This window comes from Lichenostomus cassidix, chromosome 3 (assembly GCF_008360975.1).
Source record: "Lichenostomus cassidix isolate B80296 chromosome 3, HeHo_3.0, whole genome shotgun sequence".
In the NCBI taxonomy this organism is placed as follows: Eukaryota; Metazoa; Chordata; class Aves; order Passeriformes; family Meliphagidae; genus Lichenostomus; species Lichenostomus cassidix.
In genome coordinates, this window is record NC_139483.1 from 113,306,193 (window position 1) to 113,322,784 (window position 16,592).

The 16,592-nt window shown below is 45.9% G+C and overlaps 1 protein-coding gene, 3 long non-coding RNA genes and 1 pseudogene across 4 annotated transcripts; all 5 read right to left on the reverse strand.

Moving 5' to 3' along the window:
- Window positions 1-3,287: 3,287 nt before the first annotated feature.
- On the reverse strand, window positions 3,288-6,733 carry LOC146440604 (uncharacterized). Its single transcript, XR_014851202.1, has 2 exons — window positions 6,057-6,733; window positions 3,288-5,960 (listed from the first exon to the last, which is right to left on the reverse strand). It is a non-coding gene; the product is annotated as an uncharacterized LOC146440604 (long non-coding RNA).
- Window positions 6,568-6,768, reverse strand: LOC146440605 (U2 spliceosomal RNA; annotated as a pseudogene).
- Window positions 6,769-6,806: 38 nt separating this feature from the next.
- Window positions 6,807-8,373, reverse strand: LOC146440606 (uncharacterized). Its single transcript, XM_085056790.1, has 3 exons — window positions 7,998-8,373; window positions 7,038-7,949; window positions 6,807-6,905 (listed from the first exon to the last, which is right to left on the reverse strand). The coding sequence occupies exons 1-3, from the start codon at window positions 8,067-8,069 to the stop codon at window positions 6,807-6,809; spliced, it is 1,083 nt and encodes a 360-aa protein (XP_084912916.1). The 5' UTR covers window positions 8,070-8,373.
- A 575-nt stretch (window positions 8,374-8,948) lies between these two features.
- On the reverse strand, window positions 8,949-12,472 carry LOC146440607 (uncharacterized). The gene is made up of 4 exons (XR_014851425.1): window positions 12,261-12,472; window positions 11,591-11,763; window positions 10,177-10,297; window positions 8,949-9,235 (listed from the first exon to the last, which is right to left on the reverse strand). It is a non-coding gene; the product is annotated as an uncharacterized LOC146440607 (long non-coding RNA).
- A 1,850-nt stretch (window positions 12,473-14,322) lies between these two features.
- Window positions 14,323-16,467, reverse strand: LOC146440608 (uncharacterized). The gene is made up of 3 exons (XR_014851426.1): window positions 16,272-16,467; window positions 15,862-16,013; window positions 14,323-14,557 (listed from the first exon to the last, which is right to left on the reverse strand). It is a non-coding gene; the product is annotated as an uncharacterized LOC146440608 (long non-coding RNA).
- Between the last annotated feature and the right edge of the window lie 125 nt (window positions 16,468-16,592).

Sequence of the window (16,592 nt, forward strand, 5' to 3'; positions counted from 1 at the left end):
TCTGTGGGAAAAAAACCCCACAGTCCTGAAATTATGTGCATTTCCTTCTGAGCCAAGACTTCTCAGTTATGTTAGGTAAGAAAAAGTCCACACTGCCGTCCCTTTAAAAGGTTTCGAACCTGAAAAAGCTGAAAAAATTGTGAAAAATTTATGAATACAATTTGGTTTTGAGCTTTTAAGACTGAGGTTTTCAAGGATTTTGTCAAATTAGGACAGTTAAATTTTTGTATTTAAATTAAAACTAACACTTGAATATTACCACACAGGTGACATTAAAATCAGAATGGAGTCATCACTTTCATTTATTAAATTTACCTACCAAAGAACTATTTTATTACTTTTGATACCTGTTTTCTCGACACACCCCTAGTACTGTCTCAGCTCAGGATGCTGGGGATGAGGGGACCCTGCCAGATTGCTTTTCAAGGCCTGGTGAGACCACCTAGGTTTAAATGTGTGGAAGAATTTTCTTGCTAAGAACTGGTATGAGTAGCACTGCTAACTGCAGCGGTGAATAGCTACCAGGGTGCCTGCTGCACACAGGTTACTACAGCTCTTACTTCAGCTCCAGAGAGTCCAGGTGGGCACTGTGCCTCCTCCTGCTCACATCTGCTCTCTCCTCAGCTTTCCTGTGACACTGAAGTCCAAGGATGTGAATGATGTTCCTGCTCAGTGCGCTTGCGGCACAGTGTTTTCCCAGACAGAATGTTCTTCTTTGCTCATGGCAGGTGACAGGAGTAAAGACAGCTTCCCACTCATTTTGGGATGACTCACTAGCAGGAAGAGGGACAGAGAACACACTCCTGCCCGGTTAAGGACACCTTTCCAGGTAAGACATCTCAGAGAGCCCTATTTCAAAGAATAAATTTACTGCCTATTTCGTATGGAAAACAAGAAAAATAGATCTATGACATCCTCCCACTAAATTCTAAACAAATCACCAGTGAAGCTGCTGACATTTAAACTGAAGTGCTCTCAGCAGGCTTTGAGAAGGATCCCCTCAGTCTCCAGTGTGTTGGGCTAACCCAATACCAGGACAGTGCTGACCAAAGAGGTGTTAAGTGCACAATGGAAGGCAAAGCATTGCTTGGGTGTTTTGGTCACAGCAACATGAGTTAATCCACACAGAATGCTTCCATCAGAAGCATGGCCTGGGCTTCTCCCACACTGAGACTGAACAGTTACTAATTGACCACCTCTGAACTATCTCTTCGACCCTCTTCCTTGCTTCTCTCTGAGCTGGCTGATTGGAACAGCACATGGAAGAGACACTGAAAATCACCCACCATCTAATCTGTGCACCATTTCCTACCAAGGCTGAACTAAACCACTGAACCATCTTGCAGTGCCTCACCGAGGCCACAGGCGAGGAAGGTTAACGCAGTTACCCTTCACTCAGCAAAATGAGAGAAGATGACATTGAAAGAATCAGTAAGCTTTCATTCGTTTCTTTAAGCCATTTCAAAGGCAAAGTTATGTAAATGGATGTTGCAGGAGGTGCAGTTCACTAAGGTGCTCAGAATGGAGGCATATGAGTCAGGTTTAATGCTAAAGTATTTTACTAGGCTGTGCATAAATAATATGGCCTACATACAGCTAAGAACTATGTCCAGGTATAAGGCTAAATACTTTATTTAGTCTGTAATAATTAAAATATTTGGAGAAATGTGTATCAGTTTTGAGATCAGTATTGCCAATTTTTGTAATCTAAAAAGTGGTAGCACCCTCATCCAAACCCAGAAGTTTTTAAAAGTTTGAAGTGAGGCTGTTCAGGATTTAAATTGATACATACCTGATCTGACCATTTTTCTATCTATTCACACAGATTTTACAGACATGGGGAATCTTCCCCAAGGGACAGTATTTCATGAACTTTGCCTATTTGTATGAATACCTGTAAGTTTGTACAGCTACGGACTGGAATTCTCTGGCTGTATTCTGTGACATGATGAGGAAGATGGAGAAGTAGCACTTCACAAATGCTTCCTGAGCAGTGATAATTGCAGTCCTTTAAATATGCATTAAAAAGAACAGATACCAGATGGGAAGAGCAAGAAGAAAAAGAGAAGAAAAAAACCTGAGTTAGGGAACTCCAGGCATTTTCTGCTGTCACTTTAAGACTCTGGTCTTCCAACCATGAAGAAAAGTGTCAGTGTTCCTAATGAATGTAGGGAATGAAATGGAAATAAAATAGAGGGAATGAAAGCAAAATGTCACTGCTAAACATTCAATAGAAAACTATGCCCATTTACCAGACAGGAAAACAGTGAGCAGTCTCCTGATTAAGGTTACTGAAAACCATACCTAGTAACTCCTTCCAGCTGAGTATGAACATTTGCTATGACATAACTGACCAATTACAATTCCTGGGCCAATGGTTTGCAGATTAATAATGAGATAGCACTAAGTACAGAATCCAGGGGGAGAGAGGCTTTCAAATGTCCTTCAGATCTGGCTTCCTCTGCTTGGTAATAACAAGGCAGAGAAGTGGGCAAGAACTTTGACATGGATTTTTTTTTTTAGGGAAGGATGTTTATCTAGGTGCCCGCAGTGTATCTCGACACAAGAAGTGACTTACTGCCCTTTCTGAGCATACCTTTCAGGAGTAAATAATTTTTCATTTGCTGGCCCTGAAGTAGTTTAAGCATGTTCCGTAATTGCTAAATGCAGGCTAAAACAACCTTTTCCACAAATCATCAAAACGTTTTATGGCTGTCACTAAACCTGTTCACTGCCTTATTGACTGGACACTTATTCCCAATCCACACTACCCAGTGCCTTGTGAATACTGCTACCAAAGTCAAGGAGATTACTCAAACACATAGTGAGAAGAAACCATACCAAAAAAAGAAGAATTTCAAAAATAGGAGAAAAGCATGCACTGTTCACCTGGACCATCATACAGCCGCGGCAACCACGTCAGTCATTGCCAGGCCTCTAACAGGTGCTGGCTACAGATAAAACTACTTCCATGGTATGAAAGCTTTCTACAAAAGAGTCAAAATCAAGCTTCAAAATGCTATACAACCAGGTGCTTTGACTTCCTAAAGAACACAAACATTTTATAATTTTATATATTTTAAAAGCCTATGTGTAGCCTTATGGTTCTCTTGTACACTTCTCATTTTAGTGTCCTCAAACAAAAAATAAAACCCAATAAAACACCAAAACAAAGAAAAAACAAACAAAACAAAACAAAACAAGACGGGGCAAGAATTTAGGGAAATATCTCATGTATTTTTCACTTAAAACATGTAAAAATAACTTTGCAATTCAAGACATCTTGCTCCAAATATTACTCATTTTATTACAAGACAAATCAATAGAGTCTCGAGGAAGTTAAAAAAACAGGGACAAAATAAAGCTACAAAATAAAAAGCCATCAAAAGTCTCACAAAATGAGACAAAACCAAACGATAACATTTTAGAATATAGAATTTATTGTTATGAAATGCAACACAGAGGCTTAGCTTGCCAATGAGTTATGTGTTCAAAATAGGGTTGTTCAGAGCCAAAGAAATAAGACAATATTGGAAACTATTTTAAGAAAATTTAGTGGACAAGCAAATAGACATGCACAATGAAATGTAATTAAATGTGTCAAATTCTCTCTCAACAGATAAAGATAAGAAAATGTCTCCTTTCCTCATTTAAATCTAAAGCCTCTCCATTAGCAAATAGGAAAACCCAATAGTTGCTTCTTTACATTCCACAAATAAATGGCTCACAAAATGTCAAGTCTGACACCTTTCTACACTGTAGTTATCAAAACAGATCGACTTACAGAGGACAGCCACAGCTGCAGACTCAAACATGAGACATTATTCTCTGTTCCTGGTTTCCACAATCACGCTGATGGGAAGTGGATCCAGCTTGTGATAGACACGGTATCCTTTACTGAAAGCCATTTTGCCTCCATCACGGGCAGCCTTGTCCAACACAAGATGATGTTAGTGAAACCTCCCTCCTTTCCAGACACCTCCCGCAAAGCGGGTTTGACCCGTGTCCTTTCCTAGGGATTTTACATGTTTGACAAAAACAACCAACAAAAACCCCTGCTCCCTCTTTATACTTAATGAGACTTATTTTATCTATGTTCCAAAATAAACATAAGGATTATCTAAAGATGATATAACAGTGTTTCAAAACCAGGAGACAGAAGACACTGCTGACCAAAGAGGGAAATTTTCCAGGTAAGAGATGTCAGCATCCTATTTGTAAGAATAAATATACTGCCTGTTGTATGGGGCAGATAAGAAAAACAGATCTGTGATATCCTGCTGCTAAGCTCTAAAGAGATGAGTAGTGAAGCTGCTGACATTTAACCTGAAGTGCTGTCAGCAGGCCTCGAGAAGGATCCCCTCAGACCACAGCGTCTCAGGCTAAGCCAATACCAGAAGCTGAGCAGAGAGCTGTTAAATGCGCCAAGTAGAGCAAAGTATCGCTGAGGTGTATTGGTCGCAGCAACACGAGTTAATGTACACAGAACAGTTCCATCAGATGCACAAGGTGGGCTGCTGACCCATTCAGAATGAACGACTACACAACCAGTACCTCCCAAGTATCCCTCTGAGCATCTTCCTTGTTTATGTGTGACTTGGCTAAGTGGAATAGCATGTGGAACACACACTGCAAGTTACCCACCATATGAGCCATGCAGCATTTTGTAGCAAGGCTGACAGCTACAAAATGCTGCATGAAGCATTTTGTACAGCTACAAAATGCTGCCCTATGAAGCCTCTTGCAGTGCCTCACCGAGGGTGCAGGGGAGAAAGGTCAAGACAGTTACACTTCGGTATTTAAAATGAGAGATGTGCTTTCTTTCAGATGACATTGAAAGAACCAGTAAGGTTTCACTTCTTTCTTGTAGGCCACGCGAAAGCCAAATTTCTGTACATGCCTATTCTAGGAGGTGCACTTCACGGCAGCTCTCAGAATGTAGCCGCACGAATCCGGTTTAACGCTAAAGTGTTTTTCAGCAGGCCACGTGTGCATTATGCAGTCTACACACAGGTAATAACTAAGTTCAGGTATAAAGCTTAACACCTTATTTACTGTCCAGTATTTATGAAAATATTTGCAGAAATGTGAAGCAGTTTTGAGATCCGTATTGCCAAAGTTTGTAATGTAAGAAGTGGTAGCACCATCATCCAAACCTGTATTTTTTTAACAATTTAAAATGATGGTGTTCTGGATTGAAATTGATACAGACCTTATCTGCAAATTTTTCTATGTATTCCTACAGATTTTACAAGCATAGGCAATCTTATGTAAGGGAAAGTAATTAATGATGGTTTTCTATTATTTGTATCCATACCTGGAATTTTGTACGGTATAGAATGGTATTTTCTGGGTTCATTCTGTGACACGATGAGCAAGAGGGAGAAGCAGCACTTCAGAAATCATTCCCCAGTACTGATCATTGCAGTCCTTTCAATGTGCATTAAAAAGAACAGATATGAGAAGGTAAGAGCAGGAAGAAAAAGAGAAAAAAAACCATCCTGAGGTAGGGAACTCCTGCAATTTTTCTGTTGTCCTTTTTTTTTTTTTAGGGAAGGACATGTATCCAGGTGCCACAATGTGTCACAGCAGAAGTAGAGACCTTTTCAGGCTTCAGCAATAAATAATTTTTCATGTGTTGCATGTGAAGTAGCTGAAGCATGTTCTGTAATTACAAAATCACAGGCTAAAACCACCTTTTTGTTAGATCTTGAAAACATTTTCTGTCTTGCAGCAAAGCTATTTACTACCTTTATGGCCAGCCATTTATTCCCAAGCCACAGTATAGTACCCAGTGCCTTACGAATGCTGCTACCCAAGTGAAGGAGATGACTGGAATAGCCTGTGAGAAGAAAGTTTAGCAGAAAAAGAGGAGAATGGAAAGAAGCAGCCACTGTTGATATGGACCATCGTGGCGCTGCAGCCATCACGTCAGTCACAGACAGGCCTGTAAGAGTTTTCTGTAAACAGAGAGAATGAGGCTCAGAAGTGCTGTGGAAGCAGGTGGTTTGACTTGCTAAAGAATAGAAAGATACGTTATGAATTGACATACTTACCCTCGCTCTCTCCACCATTCGGGTATTTCCGGTAGCACCTGCAGAAGCAGACTTGCGCTGTCCCTTTTCACTGTAACCTACTTATTAATCTCCCCGTTATTAGCGCCCTATAACAGGGCCCCTGGGACAGGCGGGGCTAAGGCACGAGATGTTGCGGGCGCTGAGGCAGAAGGACGGACGGGATCCACAACCTACAGCGCTGCCTTCGCGGCACCTTCGGAAGGGCCACAAACCTTTTGTCACCTAATAACGTCTGATATTGCCACAAGTACACGCAGCAGTTCATCAACCGCTCTCTCCTTGTGCTTTTTCACTACTGTAATGTCCCCGTGCGGGGTGCGCCGTTCCCGGAGGCACCGCATTGCCGGGAAGATGCACCGGGCGTGAGAACGAGCTCTGGGGATGACAGCAAGCCCGTGCCAGGAACTCGCGGGGGGAATACCCACAGACTTGTGATGTTTAGTGTTTCCGAATGCATTCAGTCTGTGTTTGGCAGTCGAAAGGTCCCCGGTGGGGATGCACCGCTGCCGGAAGCAGTCCAATACCGGGACGATGTGCGGAGCCGAGGGAGCAAGCTTTGGACCCAACTCCCGAGCTCAAATACTCGCTTAACGTAAAGTCCTCTCACCAAGGACGTACCCAAAACCGAATAAATAACTATAAACACTACACTCGATCTTAGCCAAACCGGGGGGGGGGAAGCAGAGGGGGTCACGTCACTGCGGCGTGAACACACACGGAGATCAGCAGTCAAACAAACGGCCCCTCCCCTCCGACACCCCCCCCCCCCGTCCGGAGGAGGGGGTCCCGGGGAGGGGACTGGGGCGGGTCCCCTCCGGAGGAGGGGGTCTGGAGGAGGGGGCGGGGACTGGGGGCGGGGGAAGCCCCTCCACCCCTCCCCGGACCCTCTCCGGAGGGGCCCACTCCGTTCCCCCCCCAGGACCCCCGGGACCCCCTCCTAAGGAGGGGGCCCCCCCTAACCCCCAGCCCCGACCCTCCCGGGGAGCCCCAGTGTGATGTGGGGAAAGCCGGAGCCCCGGCGGTGTCGGGCGGTGCTTGTGAACTGCATGGGGGGACCCGCCGAGCGGGCCCGGCCCCGTGTGGGGGTTCCAGGGAGGGAGGGGGGCGCCGGGCTCCGGCCCTCTGGGCTTTATTATTCCCCGGCGCCCCCAGCCCCGCGGCTGCGGGGGAAAGAGAGAGGGGGGATGGAGGACGGGAATAGGGGAGCAGCGGGGTTGTCGGGGTGGGTGGGGGGCTCGGAGTGTGCGGGGGGAGTGGGCAGAGGGAGGTGTGGGGGGAGAAGGAAGGACGGGGAGGATCGAAGGCAGGTGGGGGAGAAGGAGGGGGAAGGTGGCATGGAGAAGGGGCACGGGGAGCCGCAGTGCGGGGAGGGGGAAGGAAGGGTGGAGGTAGGAGAGGGATAATTGCGGGCAGGTGAGGGGAAGGGGGGGAAGGGGAGCAGGGACAGGGGGCAGCCGGGGTGTGGGGGGAAGGAATGGTGGAAGGAGGAGAGGGAGGATGGAAGCGTAGGGTAGCGCTGGGCTGTGTAGGGGGATAGGGATGGGGGGCCGGGGGAGACGGCCCGGGGGGAGGGAGGGGAGGGCTAGGGGGGAGAGGGAGGGGGGGGGTTGGGGGGGGGAGGGAGTAGGGGGTAGGGGAGGGGAGGAAAGGGGGGAGAAACGAGAGGTATAGGAGAAGAGAAGTATAGAAGAAGGGAAGTATTAGAAGAAAAGAGGCACAGAAGAAAAGAGATATAGAGCCCGGCCCGGCAGCAACCTCCCCCGCCGAGCGCCGAGGGGCAAATGGCGACTGACCCACTTCCCGGGGTTTAAATCGTCTCGGCCCCGCCCCGCGCAGGCGCTCTGGGGCCCCGCGCACCTGTGCCGGCCCCACCTTCCACACCTGTGCCGGCCTCACCTTCCACACCTGTGCCGGCCTCACCTTCCACACCTGTGCCGGCCCCGCCCCGCCCCGCCCCGCCCCGCCCCGCCCGGCCCATAAATCCCGGCGCATTCACGCCTGCTCCGTTTCGTGCGGAGGATGCTCATCTCGGGATACAGCGAGATCGTCGCTCCGGGAGCTGCGCAGGACCTGAGGTGCTAAGGTGGGATCCGGGACTGGGATCGGGACCCGGGGATTCGGCTCCTGTCGGTGTCTGCTGGGTGCACCACCTCTCCCCGGGCGGGTGGGCTGCGGGTCCCGGGGCTGAAGGACCGGGGCAGGACTGGGGCCGGGGTCGGGACCAGAATCGCCCCCGGGATCGCCGCGGGCAGTAGGAGCTGCTCCGGGAAAGGCTCTGGGGCCGACCTCGGCGCTGCCGCTCCCGCTCCGGCTGCAGCCCCACCGGGGCTATGGGCACGGTCCCATGGCAACCCCATGGCAGGGGGTTGGAATGAGATGAGCTTTAAGGTCAGTTCCCACCTTAAAATTTTTGGAAAAAAAAGCTTTGGATGTGATTGACTGGAGAGCAGCTGGCACAGCTGCTGCAGGTGCTTTCAGAGTACTTCCTTTGCAAGAAAGATCTAATGCCTCAAAAGCAAGTGGCTCAGCTATCATCTTGAAAACACTTCTAACCCTTCTAAATGCATTATCTTTTCCTTTAAGAGGTGATCTTGATCACTGGGAGTCTCAAAAATGCTTTGCACAAGGGGAACAGTCTCTGCCAAAGACAGTTCAGGTAATTACATCTATTAGCAACTGCAGACCTCCCTGGGAACAGTCAAATTCAGGCTGCATGGAGCTCTGAGCAACCTGACCTGCTGGAAGCTGGCCCTGCTCATTGCAGGGAGGTTTTTGTGAGTCTCAACCCAAAGTATTCCATTATTCTATGAATATTTCTTTTCCTGTGCTAAACTTAAGGAGACTTCTGCACCAGCATTCAGTCCTTGTAATCACACCTGCTGTCCTTACCCGACTTGGTGCTCTGATGGTAGACAGAGAACACAATGCTGGCAGACTGCAAGAGCTCCCCCAGAGAAGAGGCTTCTCCACTGCTTTTCTGAATGATGAGATGACAAAGAAAGTCCATGTGTTGCTCAAACTCTGGGCAGAAAGTACAGGGCACAACTCTTGTGCTGTGTGTCTGTGCCTGGGGCAGGAAGGGCAGCAGCACACACACATAAGTGTTCACTCCCACCCCTGAGAAGTACTGCACAGAGGGCTTCTTCTGGGCCACAGCTCTTCATTTCACATGTGAAAAAAGAGAAAGAAGGAAGAGAATGAATCTCACGTGTGAGGAATCTAGCAACCAACATGATAAAGTAAAGCTGAAAAGGTGGGACTAACAGTGAATGAAGTCAAAATGGATGTGGGTTCTGGCTGCATAGCATTTTCATATTTTCTTTCCACCTGAACGTACTAGGAACAGATATGAAATGGTGAGAGGAACTCACAAGGTCCCTCACAGGTGGCTGTGCTTTTATCTGAGAAAGTACTCAGCACTTTCAAGAATATACTGTACTGTTGAATAACTTCCCATAGAACCTGCTCCAGAAAGAAGCCAAAGGCCAAACCAAATTATTTTTACAGATCAGGACTGACCAGCAAAAGCAGGTGAAATTAACAAATGGAATAATTTACAAGTAAACCAGACCCAGGTATTACTCAGGTCATACACATGACGGATGAAGAGTCATTCCATTCCCTTGACTTATACCATGCAATTGGAGCAGAAGCCTTATGGTGGAAAGGGACATGCTTCATTTCCTGGTTAGTTTATGGAGGTTTTCACAGTGAAATGCAAGAAAAGAACCTCAGCTAGCTTTCAAGTAGCACCAGCAATACCAGGATCCAATGCCCAAATAGGTACCATCTTATATCAGCTAATTTTTATATGAGACTTTGGTGCAGAAAAATGTGGAAATGCATGAAAACATGACCTTCCAGTTTCGATCCATCTGCAGAACAGATGCTACCACCCTGTACTGCAATTTCAGGGACAATAACTGCTGATGGTCTTTATAAAGTTATTTTCACTTTGGAGCAGAACCCCCTTTGAATCTTGTTCTCTGCAGATGGAAAGCTGGCCAGTAAAAATTTGTTCTAATCTCATGACTCAGCCTGCTGCCTCTAGATAAAGCTGTTTTAAGTGAAAAATGCTCCTTTTTAAATTAGGCTTTACCTGGCTGCTGCTTGCAAACCAGCTGCCCTGTGTATTTGTACAGAAAGTGAAACAGATTGAGCAGTTATTCCTGCTGCTGCTTTCATGCATCGTTGGTACCTCACACTCACATCGAGCAAACCTGGATTAAAAGAAAGAAAGGATGGAAAGAAACAGTCAGCTATTCCTGCAGGTACAGCCAACATCATCAATATTTAGCTACGCAGCTTAAACCACAACTGACTATACGGGCTCAGTGTCTCCCTCCTGTGGTGAAACCCACGAACTGCACCCTGCTGCCAACTAGGGGGTGACTCATTGTCTCCATCATGTGGTGAAACCCACGAACTGCACCCTGCTGCCAACTAGGGGGTGACTCATTGTCTCCATCATGTGGTGAAACCTAGGAACTGCACCATACCAACATTATGGGATTAGCTCAGTGTCTCCCTCCTACAGGGAGGACTACTCCGGGCACTGCACCTGCCGGCATTATTCGATCGCCTCAGTGTCTCCATCCTGTGGCGAAATCCAGGAACTGCACCTGCCGCAATTCAGTCTTCCAAGAGGTGTTGAAACAAACAACACTATTGTGTTCTACTGCACGGTGCTCACCTATTACAAAACAACTGAAGCACGCTGACCTGCCCGGCCACTCCCAGCTTGTTTTACCCCCACTTTTTTCCAAAAAGCTGCCGCAGAGTTCCTTGTGGCCTTCTCAGAGCTGATGTTTATTTTATTTAAAGAGCCACAAGAGGCATCTCTGCTTACACTATGTACCACAAACAGCCATTCTTCAGATCCTCCTCCTTCACCTTACATGAGAAGCTTGATTGCAGGCTGGGGCTTACTAGCAGCAAAGCAGTTAAATATTCAGAGAGAGCTTTTGAAAACTTTTCTGGAGTTTGAGGATTGCCCGTGTTTAATCACTGATTTTTCACTCATTATGGTGATAGTGAAAGCTGGGAGGAAAACCACTCCTGGCTGGTTTCAGTTGCCAACACAAATACATATTTTTTTTTCCCTTGAAAGCAAATAAAAGTCCATTTCTAGGCTAATTTTAGCCTATTTTAAAAGCCTATTTTAGCCAAATTTTACACAGAATCAGAGAATTGGTTTGGCTGCAAAAGGCCAATAAAATCATGGAGTCCAACCATTCCTCCAGCACTGCCAAGGCCACCACTACCCCCTGTCCCCAGGTGCCACATCCACATAGCTGTTAAATCCTGCCAGGGATGGGGACTCTACCATGGCCTGTGCCAGGACTGGACAGCCCTTTGGGGGAAGAAATTTCCCTAATATCCTCCCTGGCACAACTTGAGGCCATTTCCTTTGTCCTTTGCTAACACACCATCCAACACTGATGTGCTGCTCTGAGGTTTCACCAGCTGAGCCGCATTTTACCCCATGAAGTGAAGCCCACAAGCTTCCTCACCTGAAGAGCGCAGATTAAATTCCTCTGAGGAATCAGTCCGGGGAACCAAGGGAAGATTGAAAGTTTGTATCCCTACTTCTTCACGATGCTGCATAGTCACCATGGCACAGAGCCGTGACAAAGGCAAGGCCCCTTTGGCAACCAGCTGGTCTCTGACATTTGGGTAATAATACCTGGTAAGACACAAAAAAACAGCCTTAGCATTTCCCTCACAACTGCACAGAAGTCAACTTTAATTTGAGTGTCTTTATACCCTAATTAGTGTCCCCAGCTAAGGGAGAAACTCAAGTAAATGTATTTCGTTTATTTCATTTCATAAATGATATGAAATTTCATAAATTAAATGTATTTCATTTATTTCATAAATGTGTCAAGCATTTAAACACTACTTTTAGATTGTTATGCTGATTAAAAGATGGAAGAAAGCAAACTAAGAACTTTCTAAGTAAATTATAAAAAGAAAGGATTCATTAGGACTCTCGGTGGGGAAAAAGACTCACGTCTTAAGTGCAGATACTCATCACCAAATGCTGATGAGCTTACTTTTTTTTCTGCTACTATAAAATGATATTACGGAATATCCATCCCAGAGCTGCAGATTTTTCAGGATCACATCTATCTCTACCTGTATTGCTGTGCTATCTACAAAGAATAGGATAGTGTTCTGTACCTGCACCAGACTTCAAACTGGATTCCTCCTCCTGCTGCTCCTGGTGCCATAAATGCACTGACCAGGAGCCTCTGGACTGGGACATCAGCAGGAACCAACAGGGAATGATGATGCTCATCATTAAAGATGGGATCAGGGACACACAGAGTGGTAGCTGTTCGAAATGACTTTAAAGTGATGCCTGTGAATTGAGCAGACTTGGTTAAAAATAGTTGCAATTGTGGCTTTCAACCTTTTTCGGCTTGCAATCCTTCAGGAGGCAGGACCCATAGACAGGAAACAAAATCCTCTAGGAGAAAGCTCTTCTGAGCTTCAGTTCAAAGCTTTTACAAGCAATCCATGCAGCCCCACGACCCTGCGAGCCACAGGCTGGGAACTTCTGCTAAAAAGACACTACAAAAATCCCACAGGACTTAGTGTGGAACAATGGACTGTCATTTTTCAGTGGGAATAGATGTTAGTGCTTCAAAACACTCAACACTGTGTTCTTTCCTACCATTGCAAATATTTAAATACTCTTTTATAATCTGATAAATGGTGTGTTTAGATTGGATATTGGGAAGAAATTCTTCCCCATGAGGGTGGCTCTGGCACAGATTGCCCAGAGAAGCTGTGGCTGCCCCATCTCTGGAAGTGTCCAGGGCCAGGTTGGATGAGGCTAGGAGCAACCTGGGATAGGGGAAGGTGTCCCTGGGGGACAGGCAGGGGGTGGCACTCGATGGGCTTTAAGGTCCCTTCCCACCCAAACCATTCTATGTCAATCCTAGTGATCTAAACTAAGCAACTCTTCTGTTGGTGTATCCATGAAAATCACAGAATTGTTGAGGTTGGAAAATCCCTCTAAGGTCACCAAGCCCAACTGTTAACCCAGCACTGCCAAGGCCACCAGTAATTCATGTACCCAAGTGCCATATACAAACACTTTCTGAACATTTACAGGGATGGTGACTCCACCATTGGCCTGGGTAGCTGTGTCAGAGCTTGATAACTCTTTTGATGAAGATATTTTCCTTAATATCCAACTGTGACGTAGCCTAAGCCAAATTTTCCAAAGAAAACAAGCATTGGCTGCATGAAAGCTCAGGAAAAAAAGCCCCATCTTACTTAGGCAGAGAGAACATGACTAAACAATATTTAATTAAAGAAGCAATGCTCTAAATAAGGGAAAATGGTGAAACAAACTTACCATCATGCAATCCAGGTCCTTGCAGTGCACCACAACCAGGCTCCTGAACTGGGAAATAGTACTGGATGTAGCAGTCAGCCTCTCCCCACACCGTGGACTGTAAGGGTGTGAGTCCCTTCACACTCTCCACATGGATCTCAAACACATGCTCCATCAGCTCTCCCCCTTTTGGGCCTACCTGCTAACAAAAAAAGGGAAGCCACACGGAAGGGATGACTTTAGGAGACTGGGAACATTTCAACAAGCTGCCCAGGGAAGTGGAGGTTTTTAAAAGCCATGTGGGTGTAACATTTGGTGACATGGTTTAATGGTGGCCTTGGCAGAGCTGGGTTAGTGGCTGGACTCGATGAGCATAGAGGTCTTTTCCAACCTAAACAATTACATGTGATCAGGAGCTAAGAAGCATGAGATGGGGGGCAGAACAATTACCTGCCATTTTCCTCCTAAAAGTTTACAGAAACATAGAAAGCCTGAAAGAAATTTTTGTTGTTGTTGCAAAGCATATAAAAAGCATAAAAGTTCCCACCTATCCAACTTAAAGGTAGTGGCAAAACCTCTCCAATAAGACTGTGAGAATTGAGATTTTCTGTATTTTTCCTGTTTTTTTTTTTTTTTTACTGGACTTGTGAAGATAGAAGCAGTGGATATGCAAGGCAATTGAAAGGGCAATAATGTCAGGACTGGTGAGAAAAAGCTGGTAAAAAAATAGTATAAAGAATATAACTCTGTGCAGAATATGTAGAATATGACAAAATTTGCTACAGCATCAAGAGATTGAGGATCACTCGCCTGTTAATGAACCCACTGGTAAAACCCTTTCCACATGTCCTTAACAGCGAGACTCAAGATTTACCGAACAATAAATACCACTGCGGGTTTTGTAGGAGGATGGTCCAGAGAGTGGGGAGGACGTTGAGTGACAGGAGGTACCATTCCTTCTTCAGTTTTCAGCCTTTGCAGTGCCACTATTTGAGCAGCTGATCCCATTGCCAGGATGACCCTCAGGCTCCCATTTGTGCTGCCGGTGGAAACATCAACCACAGGCATGTGGCCATCCACAGACACCACGGGGTACTGAGCCTGCAGGAGCAGCTGGGAAACCCTGGGATCTCTGCAAAACAAAAACAAAACAAACAAAAAAGCCTCAGCATCAGAATGAGCATCTGAGTAGGAACACGAGCACACAGAACTCATTTTAGACAGGGTTTTCAATGCTGATAAAAAACAATCTATCTCCATTCCTCTGAAATTTGTCTCAATTACATCCAGTCTTCACAGAGCAGAGATCCATGAGCTGCTGAGTACAAGAGGCCATTTTCAGCAATGACAAAGGACACCTTCCCAAAACCTAACAGGGCCTTAGCTGTGAGCCACCCTAGAGATCTGTGAGTGAGGGGAAGAATGGGAACAAGACTCCCATTAACACCCTGTAGCCACGCTATACTTTTAGGAGGCAGTTATGTGCCTTTGGGGATGGAAGAAAAGAAGGAACAGTGACAACCTCCCAGAAAGATCGAAAAATCTCCAATAATACACTGGAGTTATTCAAGGCCAGGTTGGATGGAGCTTGGAGCAATCTGGTTTAGTGGAAGGTGTCCCTGCCCAGTGCAGGGAGTGGGACTGGAAGGGCTTTAAGGTTCCTCCCAAGCCAAACCGTTTGGTGATTCTGACATACACAAGTAAATTACAGTGGATTACTAAAAAATTATACAAATGACACAGTAATAACTAACAAAGCAGTGGCCATTCAGCTCCAGCACTGTCTGATTTCCACTTGTCATTAGGTCTGACCAAAATAAAAGGAATTAATCCTTTGCATTAGGAAGAATCTCCTCTGTCCAGTATTTCCACTAATTTAAACTGTTTTAAGCAGGTATATTACTTAACTGAACAAGAAGCCAATAGATTAAAACCAAAAAGAACAAAGAACTCCAGAGAATCCCAATAGATAAGAACACAAAATATGAAGGTTTTGGAGGTTATTTGACATCTGGGCTGTGCAAACTGACAGCATCCCTATGGGATCTCTGCAGAACTTAATTAGGAGCAAACCCAATCAGTCACAGTCTTGGAAAATCACCGACGGAAAGCCACACTTCATTTTCCTGTGTAGTCACTTTGATTTCTTCTGGTTTTAGTCTGTCACAGGACCACAAGTTAAGCAGCCACCAACCCTGATGCAGCACAGTGACTTCATTTCTCACACTCCATCTGTACTTCTGGACAAGGACAGTGTAACTCACACGCTGCTCACTGCGGGAAAGAGCTATAGGAAGCTTGGCAGGGCAAAAATGCCTTTTGCTATAAAGTGTAACTAAGAACCCTCCCACACAACCCCACACGCCATCCCTGACTTCTTTCTCTGAGTTAGGATATTGCCCAACCCAAAATATGTGGGGAAAAGAAAAAGTTTACTTGAACGAGATGTAAAACTGATGCAGAGGGAGTTTCACTAATCCCAGCAATTTGTCACAGCCAGGGCTTCCCAGCTTGTTCCATGCTTCAATAATCATCACATTGTTCTTCAGCCGCTCCAAGTGTCTGGAAGTCAATGCAAAAGGCATCACCTGAAAGTGTTAAAGCAGAATTAGTACACAGAATACACTGGAAAATATTGGCTAAGTACAGAGCATTCTGGTAAGTCTACTTTATTCCAGTCTACAGAATTGTGCTTTTTAGAGACAGAAGTTCAAAATTCAATGTGCATTGGACAGAGGCAAGCAGAAATGTTTCTCCACGTATACAAGTAACTTGACTATGAAATGTGTTTGTCAGTGAGGAATACCATGCTTCAATCAGTGTGAAATGGAGAATGGGAGACTTGCCTGAGAAAAATTAAAGGCAGGCTGCGTTGTGCCCCAAACGACAGTGGATCTCGTTGCCTCCTCAATGCTGAGCAGTTTGCAGTTTAAATACACATTACAAGAAGTGGGGAGCCCAGAGCCTTCAGCAATGAAATCCTTTCCATCAGGCACCATCAACAGCACATGCAGCAACAACCCATCCTCCTCAGCTGGGGCTCTGTGTGCCACCCCATCCCGGGCTGTGGGGGCTGGCACGGTGTGTGGCGGCTGTGCTGTGTACCTGCTGCCTGCTCCTGGCTCCTGGCAGTCCTCAGGGCTTCTTGTGGTGCACACAGTGCTTTC

Bases quoted from the DNA above. Each gene is read 5' to 3' on its own strand.
- LOC146440606 (XM_085056790.1), bottom strand. From the start codon at position 8,069: ATGCGCCGGGATTTATGGGCCGGGCGGGGCGGGGCGGGGCGGGGCGGG. The intron at 7,950-7,997 runs GTGAGGCCGGCA...CAGGTGTGGAAG, and splicing joins GGCCGGCACAGGTGTGGAAG to GTGGGGCCGGCACAGGTGCG. The intron at 6,906-7,037 runs GTTAGGGGGGGC...CCCCTCCTCCAG, and splicing joins CGGGAGGGTCGGGGCTGGGG to ACCCCCTCCTCCGGAGGGGA.